At 35.8% G+C, this 19542-nt stretch overlaps 1 protein-coding gene across 3 annotated transcripts in view; it reads left to right on the top strand.

Annotated features, from left to right (window-relative positions):
* The window catches only part of LOC123543283 (transport and Golgi organization protein 2 homolog), a 133101-nt gene that overhangs the window by 107531 nt on the left and 6028 nt on the right, over positions 1-19542 (top strand). For all 3 annotated transcript variants that reach the window (XM_053519062.1, XM_053519061.1, XM_045317947.2), the window contains 5 exons: positions 1287-1437; positions 4651-4767; positions 5554-5668; positions 6490-6554; positions 7258-7417. In XM_053519062.1, coding sequence (XP_053375037.1) covers positions 1299-1437; positions 4651-4767; positions 5554-5668; positions 6490-6554; positions 7258-7417 — 596 coding nt within the window. In that variant the 5' untranslated portion in view covers positions 1287-1298. The remainder of the gene's footprint in view (positions 1-1286; positions 1438-4650; positions 4768-5553; positions 5669-6489; positions 6555-7257; positions 7418-19542) is intronic.

Raw genomic sequence — 19542 nt, 5'->3', positions numbered from 1 at the left:
TTCGTTTTGTCCTCGTGTGTTGGCTTTGTGTGTGTGTGTGTTTGTGGTGTGCGCGTCTGCGTGCTGTGGGTTCCGTTTTGGGGAGCCTGCGATTTTTGTACGTGGTATTCCCTGTTTGATATTTGTCTTTGTTTTTTAAAAGTTTATATCAAATACACCTCAAAAAGTATTGACCTAGGGTCATGAAACTATGTAGGAATATTATTTAGCATGTTAAGTTGTTCACCTAGGGTTTTGTTTGGAGTTTAAATAAGTCAGACCATGAGTTACAACCCTTGACTTGGTTAAAGATGTTATGTATCAAGGGTCTTAAAGTAAAAGAAATTTGTAGCACCTGTCTCAAAAAGAATTAAACTTAAAATAGAATGTTGTTCTGCATGTGAGGTGATACTGCTAGGGCTTAACTTAGGATTAGCCTCCCCTAACTGACCCCCTCCCCGTCTCTCCACTCACCAACAAAAAAATATTTTTTTATCCTTTACTCACACTTACAGCAATTTTGAATAGTCCTCCCGACAGCTCTTTATTTTTTTGTATTGTTAATGTTGGTTTAAGAGTCAGGCTGACATAATTTAAGTCATATTGGGACTATATTTCATTTATGATAATGGCTGTAATAACCTTACTTTGGCTAGGGAAGATAGAAGAATACTAGAGCATATTAAGATTTTATTGCACACATTGAAAATTTAGTCTAAAAATTATATTTCTAGCAGCTGTGCAATATATTCCTTCAAGTTCAGGAAGTTATTCAGGAAGATATTATTACTTCCATTTTGTCCATCCTGGTTGCGATTGAAATGAAAATTTATTTGGAAGATAATTGTTATGGTTGTAAGATAATTGTAATGCAGTTTCAGAACTTGCCTATTGGTTCATATTATGGAAATATACCAATTCTAGCTATCAGTTTATCAAACTTAAATGGAAATATGAAATAGGAAATGAAAAGAAACATACAGATATTTAAATGTTTTTCACCATAAAGAGAGATCATTACAGAATTTTATAAAAGGCAATAAAAGAATGATTTCTAATGGGGATCTGGTTCTATTTATAAAATCTTTGATGGAATATAACAAAAACTGAAAAATATCAAATTAAAGTTTTAACTCATTAATTTACATATTAATATTGTATGTAAAGTGCCTGTGAAATTGTCATCAAAAGGGCACTGTATCAATCTGGTATAATATATAAAAAAGATTACTTTTATTTTTATCTGGAAGGGAAAATAAATGGGCTTCAAATCATTAACTTTAAAACCAAGGTTTAACTCTTTACAGTTTGTGTGAGACATGTGTTTGTTATTCGTGTATGTGAATGAAGAACCGGAAGAGAATGGGTACAAGTTGATACTTGCGAGTAATCGAGATGAGTACTGGCCTAGACCCACAGATACTGCTAAATTCAGAGATGACTCAAAGTGGATGGGAGGTAAGGCTAAACGTTTGCTTTTTTATCTCATCTATAATAAGTATACGGAGAGTCATCCTAATCGCCCAGGTGGTCTTGTCCACACCCTTGGTTAATGCACTTTCACTTTATCTCTGTTATTGCTGAACGGATTTGCTTCAAACTTAAAAATGTTTCCACATTATCACCCACATCATATAGCACAAGACCTTAACTCCTGCTCCAATATGTAATGAATTATGCCCCCTATTTACTCACAATTTTAAGTTCAGGATGAATTTGGGTAAAAGATTTTTGCCAGAGTTATTTTAGGCCCCACTTTGACTTTAGAATTCCAAAAAATGTTAATGTCCATTCCATAACTCTTGAATAGTTCATTTTTGGTAGGCAGGTGTTATAAAATGTATGCCAAGTTCAATTTCAGTTACATTCAGTCAATTTTTGGCATAGTTATGGATTTTTTTGACCGTTTGATATCTTTACAATGGATTACAATGGATTAATTGATTGAATTTATTTAAAATATACAGGATCATAAAAAGGCTAAGTTTGTTATAGGTTACAAGCCACCAAATTTTGGCAGAATATTATTTCTCTTGTCTGACTATCTGAGAGATTCCCCGTACTTGGACTCAGTGTTGCTATATTTTCTGGTTCTTTAAGTTCATCTTTTCGACGAAGTTTGTTTTTCCATTCAGTTTGTCTGGAACGGATTAATGGATTGAATTTATTTTTGTTTGCACAGGTTTATGATTATAAAATGCAGGCCAAGTTCAATTTCAGTTACAATCCACCAGTTTTTGGCAGAGTAATGGCCTCATTTCATCTTCATATTTCGTTGTCTGTTCAATAACTCTTGAATGATCATTAAATACAGGCAAAGATCAGTTTTATTGTGCCCCCACTATGAGTGGTGGGGGCATATAGCTTTGGTCTTGTCTATGCGTCCGTCCATCCGTGCGTCCGTCTAAAAAGTTTGTGATGTGCCTAGCTCAAAAAGTATTTCATTTTAATTGATGAAACCTAGCATGAGTCTTTATCATGATATGAACTTGCACACCTCCTATTTTTCGTCTGGCTCCGCCCCATTTTTCTAGAGTTATGGCCCCTGAAATAGTCAAAAATGCACATTTTCACATTGTGACGCGCCTAGCTAAAAAAGTATTTGATATAAATTGATGAAAACTTGCATGAGTCTTTATCATGATATAAACTTGCGCACCTCCTATATTTCGTCTGCTCCACCCCCTATTTCCGAAGTTATGGCCCCTGAAATAGTAAAAAATGCACTTTTTTACCTAATGACGTGCCTAGCTCAGAAAGTATTTGATGTAAATTCATGACACCTTGCATGAGTCTTTATCATGATGTGACCTTGCATACTTGGCATTCTTCTTGAGATTTTAGGTTAATTACAGAGTTACGGCCCTTGAAATAGCCAAAATAGTGGATTTTTTTATTGTGATGCTCATAGCTTAAAAAGTATATGGCCTAGAATAATGAATCCTTTATATGAAATGTTTGTTGAGGCTATACCCCCTTAAGACTGCAAACATTGAATTATTGTCCCTTATATGTGACGAATGTACCAGTGGGGGCACACCCTGTGTCCTACAGACACATTATAGTTGACAATCTACTTTCCTGTCCAGTTCGTCAGTTGTGTAATTGAATTTAAGAAAGTATAGCCCTTCGCTAAGAAAGTCATGTCTGGCAACTGACAAATTTTTGTAGATAATGCTAGTTAAACTTTTGGCAGATTTAGGGCCCTTTTCTGATTTAAAATTTTGCAAAATGTTAATGTCTGCAGATACCAGATTTTAAATATTATACCTGATTTATACATTGCCCTTTTGATGATAATTTCACAGGCGCTTTACATACAATATTAATATGTAAATTAATGAGTAAAACTTTGACATTTTTCAATTTTTGTTATATTCTATTAAAGATTTTATAAATAGAGCCAGATCCCCATTAGAAATCATTCTTTTTTTTTTTTTGCCTTTTATAAATTTCTGTACTGATCTCTCTTTATGGTGAAAACATTTAAATATCTTAAAGTACAGGCCAAGTTTAATTTCGGTAATGACCCACCAACTTCATACTCTAAAAAACACGTCAGAGAAATTTGGGCAGTTTTGACCGATTAAAACTTTTCCAGCATTAGATTATATTTTTCTTTACACGAAAATTGCCGTTAGGTAACCAAGCGAATACGCCGATTATCCGGAGTCGGCCGATTATGTGTTATTGTCACAAAACTGTTCCAGTTCACGTAATGTAATCCGTGCGCTTAAACTGCCTACCTATAGCTACTGCTGTTATAGAGAAGTGGTAGAGTGTCTGCCTTAGGTGTGAGAGGTCCTGGGTTCGAGTCCCAGTTAGAGCTTAACAATTTTCTTTCTGCTACAGCATCTTTTGCTGTTAAAGGACTGTTCCAGTTGTTCTGTATTTTTAGCACACAGTATCATGGATCATTATTTAGAAATCCAGATTACAGTTGAATGTTAAATCAAATGCACCCGAGTAGAAAATATTCGCTATATTATGTCCCTTTGATGTTTCTGCTCTCCAGGTCCAAGAAAAGTTACATTTCCTTGATCACAAAATTTTCTTTTACATGAAAATATTAAATGCTCATAACTCTACGCTTCTGGTTCAAATATTGTTAATATATCTATTTTTGAGAAATATATGTACATTTGTCTTCATTTCAAAGCTTTTTCACTTCATACCTATGATTTGAAAAACTTGGGTACTATCTCTACATTCAGTTACTTGAACAAATTCATTTTCAGTACACATGTATATGATCATTAAATACAGACCAGGTTCAATTTTGGTTACAATCCAGCAGTTTATGACAGAGTTATGACCCTTTTTCAATTCAAGTTTTGTTACACATTCAGTTTCTCTGGAACAGACAAATGGATTGATTCCTTTATACCCATGTACACCTTTTACACATTAAGGTTCTTTTTACACACATTTATAGTCCTAGAACCAGGTCTTCATTTCACACAGGAGTTGGTTTAGATGATTACTATTTAGTCTGCCGAAAGGCCCACCATGCTAGTTTCGTCAAAACTGAGATCCTATTCATATCCCAGGTTGGATACAGATGCTTTTGAAACAAAGGAAAAAAACAGGAAAAATCATGACAAGGAAATTAAATGATTTCACAGAATCGGTTCTGTAAGGAATGAAACCATCTTATGCTGTTTGTTATAGGTGCAGATTTAGTACCAGGAAGAGAGGGTGGAACATGGCTAGGTATTTCTGCTGTTGGGAAAGTAGCTGTACTTCTAAATATTTTGGCATTTCAGAAACCAGGTGCTAAAGGCAGAGGTAAGTCAGCTTCAATATTCATTTTAGAACTATTTTAAAACCTCTAAAGAATTGCCTCATATTGAGTATGTTATTATTTCTGGGATCAGTTTTAATGAAATTTCAATATTTGTGATGCTTATATCCACAAAATTAAATTCCATTAACAAATAAATTTCCATTCTATTATCAGAATTTGTAACACATTTCCATGTACCCACAACATAGTAGATTGGGTCAACAGTACAAAAATTTATGCCAATGAAATTAATGATTTTAGTTTTTACAGTATTTTCTTAAAAAAAAAAATATCGTATCATTAAGAATGGTTACAAAATAGAAAGAACAGTTGAACCTGTATTGAAGACCGCCACTATAAAGAAACTGCCTGCCTCAAAAGACTTCTTGTTTTGTTTTGTTGGGTTTAACGTCGCACCGGCTCAATTATAGGTCATATGGTGACTTTCAAGCTTTGGTGGTGGAGAAAAGACCCAAGTGCCCTTCCGTGTACTATTTCAACACAGATGGGCACCTGGGTAGAACCACTGACCTTCCCTATGCCAGCGGGATGGCTTCCTCACATGAAGAATTAAACGCCGCGAGAGAGGCTCGAACTCACATAGGTGAGGGGCAAGTGATTTGAAGTCGGCTATCTTAATCACTCGACAATGGAGGCCCCTGGTTTTGTTTCCTATTTTAACATGTGAATAAAGACCACCTGCCAATACAGACCACTTTTTGTCTCCTTCAAGTGTTGTCTATATAGGCAGGTCTTATTGTGTAATGAAATTATACTTTTATGTTTAGGTTCATTGGTACGAGACTTTCTCATAGGAAATGAATTGTGCGAGGACTATCTTGACAGAATTTCGCCGTCCGTCTCACAGCATAATCCATTCCACCTTCTTCTCATAGATCTCAAGTAAATTTGATAGATTTCTTTGAAGAATTAGTGATTTCTCAAATTTTCAGCCGGCTCATCTACCTGAAAGATCGGTCAAATTAACCAGACCTGCATCTCTAATACAAACAAAGTAAAATGTCAGTGCATCTCCTGACTGCCATAGATCTCATTTGTCAATTTACCTTACGTCACACCTTACTTCAAAAACATCAAGACACTTATCAGTGTAATGTTCTGTAAATTGATCAGTATGATACATAATTCTATGAGAAAATAGCTAGTTACTGTTGTTTATTATTTATTCTAACACGATCCGATTCATTTTTCTATTAAACAAAGAAGGCTGAAAATTGTGTGTTATTATACAACAATTCATTTTTCCCACGATTATTTTTATTATATTATTATTTCACGATTATTACATCATAGCCTTTAATGGCATAGCAGCGCGCTAGAAAAGAAACCAACAGAAAACAGGATGTCTTCAAGGATATACTTAAAAATCCTTGGTAAAATGTTAAAATCGAAATAATATATCTCATTGAGTGATTTGCTCTTGAATAAAATCATTGTTTGTCGTTCAGACGCGTATCATTATATCACGAGGGCTGTGCCCTCTTGATATAATTCCTTCACATCTGAACTCCAAACAATGATTTTATTCAGCGACAAACCACTAAATCAGATATATTATTTCTTAAATAATTTGAACTATGAAGCACAAATTCTTAACAAATTTGATATGGCTGTTGTACATTAAAAAACCTTTCCAATAGTAAAGAGAACATGTTCACTTTCGAAATTGGAACTAAAATAAATCTACTCAATTCTGTTTACAGGAATGATTGTAACATCCATTGTTTGTCTTACTGTCAGGAAACACAAAGAACAAAGAAACCACCAGGTTAGTATCGTAGGGAAACCCATTTCCTACAGCAGAGTTCAGTTTTATAACCTTTTACCAAGAGTTTTATGCAATACACCAGTCCCAAAACTCAAAAATGTAATTTTTTCTGAGCATATATTTGAAACTGACCAATGGCAGCGATGCATTCGTAGACAGATTTATTTGAAGCGAGTCTGTCTTCATCATGCTTTGTTGCATTCTATGTTATAGGATTTTCCAAAGGAGTTTCTTATAGATTTTATTACAACCTGTCGCCCAGGTTTCAGGTCATAAACCAGTCTCTGAACTAAAAAGTCTGATTGATTGCTTCTAGGCATATACTTTGTATTTGAGATTGACCAATGGCTTGACCAATGGCAAGGCTATATTATCAGACTGGTCTTAAATTTCAATTTCATTACCTCACAGACAATGCTCAAAATAGTTGAGCCGAGTTTGGAGACAAGTCTCGATATTCTTCCATTGCATTGGATATTTCTGAACATAATCTTGCAGCTTTGGCTGAAAAAAATGTTTGTTAATTGTTACCTGACTCTACCTAGCTAATGCAAATTAAACTCAACAAAACAGATCAAGACACAATGCTCATTATCAGGACAAAAAAGTGACCTCTATTTGTTACTAATGTGACTATCCCACTAATAAGAAGATAATATATAGTACTGTTACTGTACTAAATTTCACTCTACTTGTTTTGCAGGTGTTGGTGCTGTGGACAACAGTAAGGATATAGATGTACCTTGGAGAAAGAGAGAGGAAGGAGAGAAAATCTTCACCAATATTGTCAGGGAACGCGGACACAAAGATCAACAGGACAAACTTGTAGAAAATATCATAGACTTGCTTAATGATAAAACACAGTAAACTAATTTAATTTAACTCCCTGAGGCCGATATCGTAACATACCTGCTGCGGCGGGATAAGAATTACCACCTGACGTCGAAGAACATCTAACCTTATCATAATCACACTCGCATACAGTCAGTTGAAATCATGCAGGGAAACATTATTAACTTGGGTGTAAATTAAAATATACTTACAAAATATTCGAAGTTTGAAGACAGCTGAGACAGTTAAGTTGTAATATTTACATCCATCTTTAAATAATTATTAAATTTACAAACATGCGTTTATTTACATATAATTATATTTTTTTTTGTATTTTATGAAACATGCTTTGTTGTGTTATTTTTTATCCATTTGTATCGTATGTGATGTAAGTGTACCAATATTTCAGCCTTCTAAAACTTAAAATTTTCCGACCATTCATTTGTCTGATAATGGAATCGCGTCGTCGGAATCATCATCCGACGGAACTAATATTTCAGAATCAGCATGATAATAAATAAATATTTTCTTTATTTTAAGAAAGATCTCTGGCCGACGACATTATTTTACTCTTTAAAATACAGTATGAACGAAACACAGCGGAGATCGTCTTTTTATTTCATTTACATTACCGCATATTTACAGACATGTATTTTAACAAGGGAACTAATTATTAGCACAACTAGTAATTATTACATCAAAGAAACAATAGCCAGTAAGCAAAGTAATTTTGCTTTTGTCAAGATTATCAAAAATTAACAATTACTTATCGCAATCATCATGATCTCGGTGCCGCGACTATACTCGTCAATCGCCGTCCTGTGGAGTCCTGATAACGCGCGTATAGCCGCATATCGACGCTACAGGGGTAGAAAATATAACGCCTATAGTCGTATTTCGGCCCAAGGGAGTTAAATTCTGTTACAGTGTTTACAAGCTCTGTTAGTAATACCTCTGTTTCCCTTTTAATAAGTATTTAATTCACATTTTGTATGACCAGGATTTTCTTTTTAAATATCAGACAATAGTGCGAGTATCATTGATAAACATCATTTTAAAGAGCTGATTGGGGTGTTAACAGGAACTTTTTTAATTTTCAAACCATTTCAATAAATTTTGAAGTTTTCGAAAAAAATAATTTGGTGGGATACAATATTTTCCATTCTGCTTCAGGCTTTTTTAGACACCGGCACAGGCAGATCAATCATTCTTTGTAAATTTACCTCTTCCAATGTACCAACCTCTGCACAAGAAATAGTTTCAAGTTTTCTTTATGGTGTTTACTGTGGAGAGCTTGCAGTGTACTTTACATGAATTGTAGAAACTTTTTCTTCCTTTTACGTTATCTACACCCTGTGAGTGCCTCCTGAGCTTCTTACACCTTAGACTGTAGAGAGTCCAAAGTCAAGTTTTGCTCTTGTCAGATTTGAACCTTTGGCCTCTTGATCAGAAGATCAAAACACCAGTTATTAATTATTGTGTAATGAGTTTACCAGACATTGTCAGAACAAAACAAGGTTTTAAAGTTCTTTATACGTCATAACAGAAATATGTTTAGTCATAAATTCCTTTTATTAGCTCGTCCGATTTTTGAAAAAAAAATCTACGAGGTATTGTCGTCACTCGATCGTCGGCGTCGGTGTCTGCATTGGTTAAAATTTTTGTTTAGGTCCACTTTTCTCAAAAACTATAATAGCTACAGCTTTGAAATTTGCACAGTTGTTTATCATCATTAGGTGACTTAGTAGGCCAAGAACCATAACTCTGATATGCATTTTATCAGAATTATGGCCCTTTTTTTATAGTTAGAAACTCTGAACTATGACTTCTTGTCTTACATACTGACCAGCACTTGCAGACGAGCTATGGCACCCGTAGGTGGTGCTCTTGTATTTTCATAGGTATAAACTTATACCGGACAAAACTCAGATCTAAAACCATACTAATCAATGCATAGCATTCACTTTCTGTTGAATATTTGTTGATCTTTAGAAAAAAGACGTGAAAATAAAAATTTTGACTTACGCTTCTAAATGAATTTTTTTACTTACTTTAGTCTCAAATGGGCCTGCTTAGTTAATAGAGCACATGCCTATGAATCAAAAGGTTGTGTGTTTGGTTCCTTGGTGAATTGTACATTCTCAGTGACTGGTTGACAGGAGATAGTATGTCTGAATTCATTTGCCCTTCACCTTTCAATCAAACCGTGAAGTTACCAGTTATTTGCAAAATTCAGGAACACTGTTTATTGTGGTTGATGGATGTTTCAATAATAACTGAAATACTGTTGAAACACAGCATTTATCACATCATCAGGCAAGGAATTCTCAGATATTTGGTATAAATAGTAAATAGTTTTATCTATAGCATTTTGACTCATTTTTGACTCAGTTACAGTTGACTCAGTAGGGAGAGTTATTGCATTTAACCCTTTACTGGGCATTCTTATCGGCATACTGATTTGGTTAGGTTTTTGTATGTAAGCTGGTATCTCAGTAACCACTAATGAGAATAGATTAAAACTTCAACTCCTGTTCACTTTGATGATGGGGCATGCTGTGTTCAGGTTTCATATTCTGCTTTTTATCCCCCGACGAAAGTCGGAGGGATATAGTTTTGGCGTTGTCCGTCCGTCCGTCCTTCCGTCCATCTTTCCGTCCGTCCGTCTATCCGTCCTTACGTCCGTCCGTCCATCCGTCCGTCCGGAGCCATATCTAGGAAATGGTTGAGAATATTTATTTAAAACTTCATATACTTGTTCACCACTATAAGTTCTTGCGGCCCGTCAAGTTTCAGTCGGATTGCCCAAGTAACACCAGAGTTATGGCCCTTAGAAGTTTCTAGTGTTAACTATATAGTACTATAAATATGGCAATTTCTGCATCATAACTTTTGATATATTTGACCTAGAACTATGAAACTTAAACAGAATTTAGATCACCATAATGTGGTTGTGTACACACAATTTCGTTCGGATTTATTTGTAAATTAAGACTTATTGCCCTTTAATGGTATAAAAATCCACATATTTGTACATAACAAACTTACCATTTGGTAGAATTTCTTTAAATTTCTTTCATTCTTTTCCATGAACATTTATTATAAACATGTGAAATTGTGTACCCACACTGGTCACCCCCTTACCTTGATCACACCCCTCCCCCTCCCGATCGCCCTCCAAATATTTTGTTTTAAAAATTCATTCCTTATTTTAGATTTTTTTCAAACAAACTTCATATACATGTCCACCACTATGAGGTTATGTGCCCCATCAAGTTTCAGACAGATTGCCCAAGTAACACCAGAGTTATGGCCCTTAGAAGTTTCTAGTGTTGTCTATATAGGGTACAGTAGATATGGCAATTTCTGCATCATAACTTTTGATATATTTGACCTAGAACTATGAAACTTTAATAGAATTTAGAGCACTATAATGTGGTTGTGCACACACAATTTCGTATGGATTTATTTTGTAACTTCAGAATTATTGCCCTTTAATTGTCTAAAAATCCACATATTTGTACATAACAAACTTACCATTTTGCAGAATTTCATTAAATTTCTTTCATTCTTTTCTGTGAACATTTATTATAAACATTTGAAGTTGCGCACCCACACCTGGTCGCCCACTTGCCTTGGTCACACCCCCTCCCCCTCCCAACCCACCTCCCCCACCCCAAAAAAATGACAGGGTGAGCTTTTGTGATCGCCCTTCGTCCGTCCGTCCGTCGTCCGTCCACAATTTCTTGTGAACAAGACAGAGACCACATTTTGCAAGCAATTTTAATCAAACTTGTACAAAACTTGTATTGGCATGATATCTCAATTCCTTTCGAAAACTGGCCAGATTCCTAAATGGGTTCTAGAGTAATTGCCCCTTAAAGGGCCAGAATGTGCTATTATTTGCTATTTTTATGTGTCAACAATTTCTTGTCTGCACGATAGTGGTTTCATTTATGATTTTATTTTAACCAAACTTGCACACAACTTGTATCACCATAAGATATTGGTTCCTTTCTTGAACTGGCTAGATTGCATGAGTCTTAATCATGATATGAACTTGCGCACCTCTTATTTTCTATCTGGGTCTGCCCCCGATTTCCAGAGTTATGGCCCCTGAAATAGTAAAAAATGCACATTTTCACCTTGTGACGCGCCTAGCTCAGAAAGTATTTAATATAAATTGATTAAACCTTGCATGAGTCTTTATCATCATATGAACTTGCGCACCTCCTATTTTTGTGACCCCCATGAGTGGTGGGGGCATAAAGATTTGGTCTTGTCCGTGCATCCGTGCGTGCGTACGTCCGTCCGTGTATTCGTCCGTTCGTCCGTCCGTCCGAAGTTCGTGACGCGCCTAGCTCGAAAAGTATTTGGTATAAATTGATGAAACCTTGCATGAGTCTTCATCATGATATGAGCTTGCGCACCTCCTATTTTTCATCTGGCTCCACCCCCTATTTTCCGAGTTCTGGCCCCTGAAATAGTCAAAAATGCACATTTTTACCTTGTGACACGCCTAGCATCCGTGCGTGCGTCTGTCCGTCCGTGTATCCGTCCGTCCGTGTATCCGTCCGTCCGTCCGAAGTTCGTGACGCGCCTAGCTCGAAAAGTATTTGATATAAATTGATGAAACCTTGCATGAGTCTTCATCATGATATGAACTTGCGCACCTCCTATTTTTCATCTGGCTCCACCCCCTGAAATAGTCTAAAATGCACATTTTCACGTTGTGACATGCCTAGCTCAAAAAGTATTTGATATAGATTCATGAAACCTTGCATGAGTCTTAATCATGATATCAACTTGCGCACCTCCTATTTTTCATCTGGCTCCGCCCCTATTGTCAGAGTTATGGCCCCTGAAATAGTCAAAATTGAACATTTTCACCTTGTGATACGCCTAGCTCAAAAAGTATTTGATATAGATCCATGAAACCTTGCATGAGCCTTAATCATGATATGAACTTGCGCACCTCTTATTTATTATTTGGGTCCGCCCCCAATTTTCAGAGTTATGGCCCCTGAAATAGTCAAAAATGCACATTTTCACCTTGTGACATGCTTAGCTCAAAAAGTATTTGATATAGATTCACGAAACCTTGCATGAGTCTTAATCATGATATGAACTTGTGCACCTCCTATTCTTCGTTTGGGTCCGCCCCCTATTTTCAGAGTTATGGCCCCTGAAATAGTCAAAAATGTACATTTTCACCTTGTGACGCACCTAGCTCAAAAAGTATTTAAAATAAATGGTTGAAAACTTGCATTAAGTCTTTATCATGATATAAACTTGCACACCTCTAATTTTTTGGCTGGCTCCACCCCCTATTTTTAAAGTTATGGCCCCTGAAATAGTAAAATAATGCATTTTTTCACCCAATTATATGCCTAGCTCAAAAAGTATTAGATGTAAATTCATGACACCTTGCTGGAGTCTTTAACGTGATGTGACCTTCCACAATTGGCATTCTTCGTGAGAATTTTAGCTCTTATTACAGAGTTATGGGCCTTGAAATAGCCAAAATAGTGGATTTTTTGTTTTTGATGCTCATAGCTCAAAAAGTATAGGGCCTAGAATAATGGAAATTATTTTAGAATTAAAATAATTTAATTTATTTTTTCTCAAATTGTTGCTCGTTAATTACCGTCTGCTAGTTTATTAAATTGTCGTCTGTTTTCGCAGATAAACGTGTCATCGATATTGTTACACTTGGCTGATCTGAACTGGTTCCTATTGATACTGGTACCCAGTCGATATAATATAAATACCAATAATCTCGTGCAGTTCTCTCACATTTTGCTAGCTACACCGTCGGTAACGTCAAAACTATTTACATGTTTTGATTTATCATTGCAATGCCTCGTGGTCAAAGGCGGGAACTGATATTTCGGAGGAATCCTTGCAACAGAAATATTCTGCAGTATGCTCCTCAGGACAATGTCAAGAGGGATGCTAGGTGCAGATGCTTTAGAAGAGAATGTTGTTGACGGTGTTACCAATCTTCTGCCGGTATGTCGAAAAATAATATCACAGATTTAGTAGATTGTTTGTTGTTCAAACATAGATCCTTAGGTTTTTTCATAATACTCACGAATGGGGTGTGGCGACGCAAATATATAGCTACGCACGCGTCTACAGGCTATCCTTTTGACTCTATTTTGGCATACAATATCAGTAAACTCGGCTCCGCGGTTATTCAAATTTTACTGTGTATATAACTTTTGATGACATAAGGCAACATGTACTACACTTAGCTCGCAAAATCAAAGGTGTTTTGTATACACAAATGTATAATTTGATTTAATAGTCGCTATTTTGACAGGCGTCTCTGTTCATAGTCATGATTTCCATGCTTTTTCAGTGTCAATTTAAGGTTATAAGGTAGAATTGGAGCAGGTGTCTAACAACAGTTCGTTTTTGTAAACATCATGTTTGTAAAATTAGATTTAGTTTTTGTATCCTAGCTACGATTTTCATATTTTGATATTTATAAGAATTTTGCATGTAGAGAAATATTTGTTTTGAAAACTTGTGGTACGAATGACCTAGTAATTGAACTGTATTTGACATTTCTCTCAACAGATGTTTACTTAGCGATTCAGGGTCAGCTTTAATTAAATGTTAAGGCGAGTAGATAAATTAGGTATTACAACCGAAATGCACAGTCAAAAGTCCGTAATTTGCAAGGGTTTGGTAGTTAATAGTTATTAGCGCATTGAATGTACAGAAAAATATTAAGTTTTTTTTTGAGAAATCTACTAATGAATTCATCACTTACATTTCAGTATACCAGGTATTCTTACAAAATTGATGAGATATTGCATTATATGCATAACTTCAGAGATCGCTCATTGCGTTAGAAGAACTTATTCATTCACGAGTTATGACGATCAATTTCTTGTACGTCAAAGCACTTCAGCTCCATGGTCTAAGTCAAACAATAATTTATGGGCCATTACATGCTGGTTAAACCAGTTAACATCAGTTTTTATGCATATGTATTATGACTGTAATTTCTGTAATCGTACGTGGTTTATTCGCAAATTTGCTTACGATGTAAAGTGTACAAATTTCAACGCGCATATAAAGTCTTTAAGTAATCAAAAGTTTTCGTCTTTTTGTTCGGGCTTCCTTTCATAAAGGATCACTTCTCAGATTCTGTCAGTTTAGGAAACATAACAGTTGGAACATCTTATCTCTTACACAAACTGTCTTCTAATTTCATTGAATTGCTATGTTCACTTTAAGAGTAATAATTAAATACGTTTCGCTGAATTCAGAATAATCAATACGCAAATTTAAAATAATATTGAAACTGACCGAGTAGCCGGTCCCACTGCTAAATTTCAAGATTTCAGTAAAATGTTTCATTTCACAAAAATATTTCATTTCACAAAAATATTTCAGGTGAATATAGAGGAACTCACCATTTATCATACAATGAACGATCTCATTAACAGTTAATAAATGGGTTCAATAATTAGGTCACTTCGGATCTCAGTTAACGTCATTCATGCGCAGCAGGTTCAGTTTAACCATTTATAAATAGTTTACGTTATGTAGCATAGAAGTATTTCAAAACATTAAATTCACAGGCGAACACAAATTAAAATTTATTTGTAGAGACACGAAGACGTTGACATATCTTTTAAAGTCGCTTTCATTTGTAACTTAACCAGGTACATAACATTTGAATAGTTTGCTAGATTTTAGAATCTGCATAAATCAAAGTTGAACACTAATAAATTGTCACATTTCTAAGATTGAACCGGTTCGTCACGATGACAATTTTTACCGGTCAATCTTTACTCGCCGTTTTTGGTCTGACAAAACTATATCATCATACAAGAATTAGGATATTTAACAATGTTATGATTTTTACAAAAATAAGTTGGATTTCAGTTTTTTCTGTTACAAACTAAGATTTATAATTTTGTCTTTTGATAGTACCCGGGTGAATATTCCGATTTTGGTATTTATTTTCACCGTCACTGATGACTTGATTTATGATACAGACTTGGATTTACAGCAAACATAACATTGACGGAATTGTTTCCAATCTTAGCGGCGGTTGTGGTTTGGGGATCAGACTTATTAAACAACTGCTGAATAATAAGTAATAAATCTAAAAGCTCTTTTGTCTCAATAGGGCAGTTATAAGTATCTTGTACAAACTATCATGTAGTTGTCAGATTTTATTGCTTTCCTATATACGCTGAACATGTACCAGGTCGTCTCGATGACATTTTTGGTTTAAGTTATTCAGATTCAGATAAGCAGCTCCTGATGTAGATCCATAGAGTTCGAACATTGTTACAATCTTAAATAAAAGTAGCACTTATATCTCGGTTACATACAATACAGCTATTAAATCATTAAAAAAAAATCACTTACTGTTTACCTCAACAATGACCGATATCAACCCATCACATTATTTTCTTATAGTGTATGTTGTTTTGTGAAAGACGAATTTAACTTACAGTACAGGCTTAAAATCCTACCCCGCTGCTATTCAATTAATTCTGTTGTGTGTATGCAACCATGATCATAATAGGCAAGTACCACACCGTTGCACGCAAAACTAATGGTATTTCATATAGAATTATATATAAAATAGACTCTATTTTGACAGGTGTCACTATTCATAGTCGGGATTTTCTTGCTTTTTCAGTTACAATTCTAGGTTAAAACGTAGGACGGGAGCAGGGCTTTAAATTAATTTCACAAACTGCACGGGTTTTTCATTTACATACGGGTGTCGTCATAAATAAACTGTTAGACGGCTGTCGAAACAATTGTGCTATTCGAGACAAGCGGACTCTATCGACAAAGTTTTTAATGAAGGTCAAATGCGACTGCTTCCCGTGCACGATATACGAGGAATACGAGTTGAAAATATGTTAGACTTTGTTTATTGTATCATACTTTGGTTTGTTTATGTGAGCAAACGATTAACATATAAATTGTTCAAGTTTCAGACTTGTTCGTAGTTGAGAACAAATATGCGTATATAAAATTTCAAAACAATGAAATATATTTCTGTCAAACCCCGTTGTTTCAGAATTAAGGAGTAGAAATCGGGTCACATAAATTTTTCTATAGGCGCAGACAAAAGGTCTTCTGTATGTGCATTAATTATCTCAATTAATAGAGAAATGATCGTAAATTCAGGACTTCTACTCGTTAATCTGGAGTAAAATGTCAGTTTTTTCTTTTTTTTTCTGCCGTTTCAGCCAAATCTTTAAAACGGGAGCTTGTACTGTCTAATTGTTGATGCAAGTTATATCAAAATCATAGCTTTGGAAGTTGTAAGATTAGATTTAGTAATATATGGCCTGCCGCAAGTTAGTTTATTCAGGTGGCAAATTCATTATAATTAGGCTCGATATTGATGCTATGCCACATTTTGTTTTGGTCAGATGGAATACAGTATAAGAAAGTAGGACTACAGTTTTTTGGTGATTACATAAAAGATGCGATTTTTTTTAAAGAAGAGTTTGAAAGGCCGTAGAATTTTGGCGGATAAATTATAAATTTATTGTGGCGATAAAATTCTGTCGGCCGTGAGGTGAGCGGATACGGTGTCTGTATGTTTGCATTCAAGTTGCGTACTTTGGGGTATCATATGTTTACCAGTTTGTGTTAACTGGAAAGTAAAAGGTTTTGCCCTAGTACTTGGCAATTCCTAGTGTTGCGTGTGTTGCGTATGTTGCGTATGTTGCGTTGCTCTCAGTGGTGTCACTTTGCCTTGCCTTGCCTTGCCTTTCATTGACTCGTGTTGCGGTTTCGCTCATTCTCGGTGAAACCCGAAATGGGTGGAATGGTAGCTCGACGTTCAATTGAAATTGTTGTGTGATTGCATTTGAGTGATACCTGTTATAAAGTGCAAAGTGTCTTGTGTTGCTTTGCCTTTGAGTGACACCTGTTACAAAGTACAAAGTGTCTTACGTTACTTTGCGTTGTTTGAGTGATACCTGTTACAAAGTACAAAGTGTCTTGCATTGCTTTGCCTTGTGGTCCGTTGTGTTATATTGCCTCGCTTTACATTGGCTAGGGTTGTGCATTTGACCGCATCCCGGTGACACCCGGGCTGGGTTGGATTCACAATTCGAAGTTCGATGGATTGCGCAGTTGCGTTGTTTTTGCAAGCCTTGGGTTTGTGCGTCTGTTCTCCTCTCGGTCGACGGATTTTGCTGTGCTTTTAACGACTCTACACGGTGAGACCCTTGTTGAGTCATGAGCGGCCGATCAACTCCCAATATTGTCAATATACTTTTACTGAATTTAATTAAATTATTACAAAATGTATCATGCGTATGTTTAACTATCGTTGTAAGTATCAATGCATATTCTTGATGAATAAAGAGTGTTGTATGAGATAATTGGTTTTTATTTTGAGTAATAAAATAATGGATCCTTTTCATAAAATGTTTGTTGAGGCTATACTTCATTAAGACTGCAAACATTTGAATTATTGTCCCTTATTTGTGACAAATGTACCAGTGGGGGGCACACCCTGTGTCCTACAGACACATTCTAGTTGTTACTATAAATAGCTTATATTGTAACGTTTCTATTACTGGTCGTAGAGAAAGATCGAGACCACTATTTTGTAGTACAACATGCATGCTACATCCAATTTTGAGGTGTATTTTGACCTATCTCTACCTGGTAAGGATTTTTGTGTGGACTTTTTTTTTAAGATTAACTTCCCTTAGTTGTTACTATAAATAACTTATTGTAACTTTTTAGCTCACCTGAGACAAAGGCTCAGGGTGAGCTATTATGATCGCTAACCGTCAGTCGTCCGTCCGTCCGTCATCCGTCCGTCCACACTTTCCTTTAAACAACATCTCCTCCTAAACCATCAGGCCAACTTTGATGAAACTTCACAGGGATGTTCCTTGGATGGTCTTCTTTAAAGATTATTCAAAGAATTGAATTCCATATAGAACTCTGGTTGCCATGGCAACCAAAAGGAAAAACTTCAAAAATCTTCTTGTCCAAAACCACAGGTCATAGGGCTTTTATATTTGGTATGTTGCATCATCTAGTGGTCTTCTACCAAGATTGTTAAAATTATTCCCCTAGGGTCAAATATGGCCCCGCCCTGGGGGTCACATGGTTTACATAGACTTATATAGGGAAAACTTTGAAAATCTTCTTGTCAAAACCACAAGGCATAGAGCCTCAATATTTGGCATGTGACATCATCTAATGGTCCTGTATAAATTATGCCCCTGGGGTGAAAAGAGGCCCTGGCCCGGGGGTCCCAAGTTTTACATAGACTTATGTAGGAAAAAACTGAAAACATATTCTTGTCTAAAACCAAAAGACCTAGGCCTTTGATATTTGGTAAGTAGCATTGCCTTTTGGTTCCCTACCAAAATTGTTCAAATTATGCCCTTGGGCTGAAAAGGGGCCCCGCCCCGGGGGTCTCAAGTTTTACATAGACTTAAATAGGAATTTTTTATGCCCCCGGCATCTACTGATGCGGGAGACATATAGTGATTGTCCTGTCTGTCCGTACGAGGTTAACCAAATGGGACCGTTTCGTCTAGCATCAATACCCCTTACTAGAATGACTTGATACTAATGCAGATGTAACCTGTAACCATTACTCATCTTCAGACATCACCTGACCTCAGTTTGTCCTTTACCAAGATTGTTCAAATTATGCCTCTGGGGTAAAAAGAGGCCCTGCCCTGGGGGTCCCAAGTTTTACATAGACGTACATAGGAAAAATCTTTTAAAAATCTTCTAGACTGAAAGTTCAAGGCCTAGGCTTTTGATATTCAGTATGTAGCATAGCTCTCTAACAAGATTGTTCAAATTATGCCCCTGGGGTGAAAAGAGGCCCCGCCCCGAGTGTCACATAGTTTTTATATGAGTTATATAGGAAAAAATACGTCAAAAATTATCTGATCATATTTCCTTGACTGTTTAATTATAATTACTTTATGACCCCAAGTAATTAGGGGTCACTTGACTGTAACCTTGACCTACTGACCTACTTTCTTGTTTTTAGCTCACCTGAGCCATAGGCTCATGGTGAGCTTTTGTGACCACTCAATGTTTGTTGTCCGTCGTGTGTCTTGTGTCGTCAGTCGTGTGTCCGTCAACATTTTCTAAAAAAAATCTTCTTCTTGAAAAC

This window comes from Mercenaria mercenaria, chromosome 12 (genome assembly GCF_021730395.1).
Source record: "Mercenaria mercenaria strain notata chromosome 12, MADL_Memer_1, whole genome shotgun sequence".
NCBI lineage: Eukaryota > Metazoa > Mollusca > Bivalvia > Venerida > Veneridae > Mercenaria > Mercenaria mercenaria.
The sequence above is the reverse complement of the archived record's forward strand: the minus strand, read 5'-3'. Positions and strand labels throughout refer to the sequence as shown.